At 42.2% G+C, this 4,190-nt stretch overlaps 1 protein-coding gene across 3 annotated transcripts in view; it reads left to right on the top strand.

The window, feature by feature from the left end:
• The window catches only part of arhgef10 (Rho guanine nucleotide exchange factor (GEF) 10), a 48,885-nt gene that overhangs the window by 3,825 nt on the left and 40,870 nt on the right, over positions 1-4,190 (top strand). For all 3 annotated transcript variants that reach the window (XM_035674019.1, XM_035674018.1, XM_035674020.1), the window contains exon 2: positions 3,962-4,071. In XM_035674019.1, the coding sequence (XP_035529912.1) occupies positions 4,035-4,071 (37 nt within the window). In that variant the 5' untranslated portion in view covers positions 3,962-4,034. The remainder of the gene's footprint in view (positions 1-3,961; positions 4,072-4,190) is intronic.

Raw genomic sequence — 4,190 nt, 5'->3', positions numbered from 1 at the left:
GCATTTTTCATGTGTAAAAAAATTTGCATTTTTCATGTGTAAAAAAATTAGCATTTCTCATTTGTAATAAAAATAGCATTTCTCATTTGTAAAAAAATAGCATTTTTCATGTGTAATAAAAATACGATTTTTCATATTTAAAAAAAAAATAGCATTTCTCATTTGTAAAAAAAAATAGCATTTCTCATTTGTAAAAAAATAGCATTTTTCATGTGTACTTCATCCACGAGAATCCATTTGGCCTGTTGTTGTGGCTTTTTTGCACTTGACGTTGTTGAGGCGCGATTGAATCTGCACTCCCACTCACACAGAGGACATCAGTTTGAGTAGGCGGTCCTTCAATGTTCACGTATATATACGACTAAAAGAATGTGACCCAGACCCCCTCCGAATGGGTCCGAGCAACCGGATCTCAATGCTTCCTCATGGGTGCACTCACACCTGTACTTCAACCGAGACGCCTGTTAATGCCAGGTGTAAACAGGGCCATAAACTACGCAGACCATCAGTACAAGGCATTGGTAGGCATACTTTTATTTGTCAGCTCTTAAATGCTGATCGTGAAAAGGTGAGGAAGAGGTAGCTTTTTCTCCTTCTCAGCATGCTGCAGGGTGCTGTCTAGTCCTTCCCTGAACTTCCCCACAAATACCTCACTGCACTCCGTTAAGCCCGTCCGTCCACTCTTTGTAGGCCTGGGATGTGCTGTTTTCGGTCGAAGCCTGATTACTGTAATCCTGGCAGGACTGGGACACGCTGCTCAATAAAACATTCAGCCAAAGAGCGGCAAAGCCAAAGACAGACACTCAGAGCAGTCTACGAGTCTCTCTCTCTCATACCACCCTCTCCTCCAGGCTTTTGTTTATGACTTTCAGCCCGTGTGTGGAATGCCACTTGTCATTAAGTGCGCTCCAGAAAACGCTACAGATGAATCAAAAGCCCTCACAAAACCAGGGTGTTTGATGTAGAATAGCTCTCAGCAACACACACAATTAATATCAGACGGATCTCTGGCAGCCATAAGTGATGGGTAAGGGGTTTGGGGCTGATCAGGGGAAACTTGAAAAAGGTTTGGGGTTTTTTTTTAATTGAAATTGGAAACTGCAGGGAAGTTACAAGAAAATCTGTAACATTTAAAGTACAGAGAAAATGTAGTTTTCCCCTTTACAATATGCATCATTAATTCCTTGATTTCTTCTGTTCAGAGGATGTGTAATTTGTGCATTTATTTAGGGTTAATCATTTTGAAATGGAGAAATCTACAAGAACAATGGACATTTCAAGTACCAGCCTAGGCAGCTGTAGAAATGTTCTTCATGAGTAAACATAGGTGTCAGTTTATCCTATGGATTATGCTGACAATATGTACAGTACACACATACTGTCAACAGGTTTTTGATCCTTGTCGTCGTCTGTTCTTTAGCAGAGGTTATTAGGAATACACAGGTGAGCAAATCGTCTGCATTACAGCAGTGTGCCAGATGACTGTTTTCCTGTCTGCAGAGCACAACCCTGCTTTCCCAGCGTGTAATGACATGCTCAGCTGAGTCTGTCATCAACTATTTGGCTGATTTTACCTTCCCGATGTCTTCCGCTCTGTCCTCAATCATTCATTGCTCTCAGAGTGGACTGTAATACAGCACCTTTTAATTCAGCACTGAGCGGATTAGCAGAGCGGTCATAAATGAATGATGATGAGCATTTTAATGTTAAAGATTCATAATCTACACCTACTCACCTGCCTGCTTTTGTTACCCAGTGTAAATGTGTAACTGTGTACAATGCTGCCGTATAGACAGGTTGGTAGGTGGTTTTGTTGAGTTGGTCACCTCCATGGGGTGAACCAGGTGCTTGTATGCTGCAGTGCACCACATTTAAAGTCACATCACACCATAGGCCATGCGGGATTTCATTTGTGGAAAGGTGTATTTAGTTTTCTTCAAGAAGCAGGAAAAAAAAACACAAACCAGAGTAATTATAGGAGAGAGGAGAATTGGAGGAATCTGCAGACTGATTTGAAAGCGGGAGTGAGAAACGTTGTCTCTGCTGCTGGGCTTAATGTGCGACACAGCAATAAAACACAAAAACCCACCAGGTTGTGTTAATGCACATTACAGATTAAAATGAATGTACGAATGTTTTCCCTTTTTTCCTTTTACCGTGTGATTTCTCTCTCCTGTGCCTCTGGGTCAAGAAGAGCGCACCTGAATATTTTTCTTTGTCACCCCTCCCTTCCTTCCTTTTCCTGCTGTTCCAAACCTCAAACAATACATTTAAAGTGAGAGATGAATCACCCCTAAAGGGCTCGGCTGTGAGTTGTCAGTCCAAAATGTGTCACTTTACAACCAGGTGTCTTGTAACGACCCGTTTCATACTCACACATCATCTTTCTCAGGCTGTGCAGTATACAACCTAAAGAGGGCCTCATTGTCAGTTGCACTATATAGCATTGTAGCTGCTCTGTCCATCTCTTTGGATTCTTTTCTATTGTGCGGGCTACATCTCCTCAGGCTATGCATACTCTACCTGCCTGTTAGTGCTAGCATTATCTGTCAGCCACACTGTATTCAGCAGACACTGGCCCTGTGTGTTCACATGCACTGTGCTGGCCTTGTGCCCAGTGAACAGGGTGGAGGACAAAGAAGCAGAGGATTTCACATTATTTGTAGACAAAACAAGCTTTGAGACTCAGAATGAGTTATCCTTTGGATCTTGTTTGATGCAATACTGTGGTTTTGTCTTAGTCAGAAGTAGACTAGTTGTGAACTTGAGTTGTGGCGTGTGTTGAACCACAGAAATTGCATGGATCTGATGTGGAGCATATATTACATACCACAACAATGACTGCTTTATGCTACAGCATGATGTCATGACTCTGTCATCTGTTCTTGCGGATGCTAGCAAGTTGAAGAAGTCTGGGAATAGTAGCACTTTTTTTTTCTAGAGGAGGCCTTTGACAGAAACTGTCACCTCTGGATACGAATTGTACATCTGCGAACAAAGGCCACGCTACAGAGGAATGCAATGTCTCTCATGCCCATGCAGGTCCAAGGGTGTCTCCTGCCTCAGCATGCTAAGGACATTTTCCTGGGCCAAAATGTGTGGTTGCTAGTCAAAAAGTCACACTGACCTCTGCCCACCTAAATGTTCATACGGACTGTGACTTTATGCATCACAGTCTGTATGAGTCATGTCAAGAATCGAGTCTGTTAGGAGAATATTAACACCCGGGGAAACCTATTGACATCAATACATTCTTGGGGTTTTGTTTAAATTCAAATCATTTTCACAATCTGGGGCATAATGTAAAAAATGTTTTCTAAACAAAAGCCGAGTTGTAGTTCAATGTGGTTATTGTCATAAGGTAGCAGCTAAGTAAAGTAATGCTTGGATATTTACTATTGACTCACTTTGAATCAATTAGTTCCCGAGTTACCACAATAACAAGGATTGAAACCTGACCGTGAACCTGATTTGAATAACTTTGGTTTAGGTGCAGAACCTCCCCCCACCACCCTTCTTTTCATAATGGTGACTCCACAGGGTGGGGTCTATTCATTATAATGGTGGCCAAGACTGTTCATAGCCATGACATTACACACACACCCACAATTAGCATATGTGAATGTTGTGCACGTGGTAGTGTCAACAGTCCCCAGGAGCACTATAAGAGCTTCTTTTGTTTTCATTCACTCATTCATTTGTCTGAATCAGCTTTGGTTCAGATTCTGATGTTGACACAAAATGTACCAGACCGTGACCACAACACAGCCACGCTCCTTAGGGGACAAAGTGCTGCTGTGATTGTGTAACAAGTGTGTTTGGGTTTTCAGGGATTAATGTATGATGTGTGTCGTGCCTAACTTATGATATGTGGAAACATTCTTCAGTGCTAAATTCATTGGGAAATACTGTATCAACCCTCCTATTTTGCCATTTTATGACGTTTGTCTTTTCCCTTTAGGAATGTGTGTCGGCGTAGCTCATCCCCTTCATGCTGCTGACTGAAGAGCTTCTGCAGGAGAAGAGCAGCAATCATGGACGTGGAAGACTTTCCTCCCCCACCTCCTGAAAGTAAAACCAACAAAGCTTTGTCACTCTGACAGTCTATGTACTTTGTCTTTAACGTTTTAGCATTGGTGAAACACGATTTGAGGGAAGTGAATAGAGGCCGGTTAGCTCAGTTGGTTAGA

This window comes from Morone saxatilis, unplaced genomic scaffold (assembly GCF_004916995.1).
Source record: "Morone saxatilis isolate NCDOM2014 unplaced genomic scaffold, NCSU_SB_2.0 Contig3, whole genome shotgun sequence".
Taxonomy (NCBI): domain Eukaryota; kingdom Metazoa; phylum Chordata; class Actinopteri; family Moronidae; genus Morone; species Morone saxatilis.
Note: the sequence above shows the minus strand (reverse complement) of the source record. Positions and strands in the feature narration are given on the sequence as shown.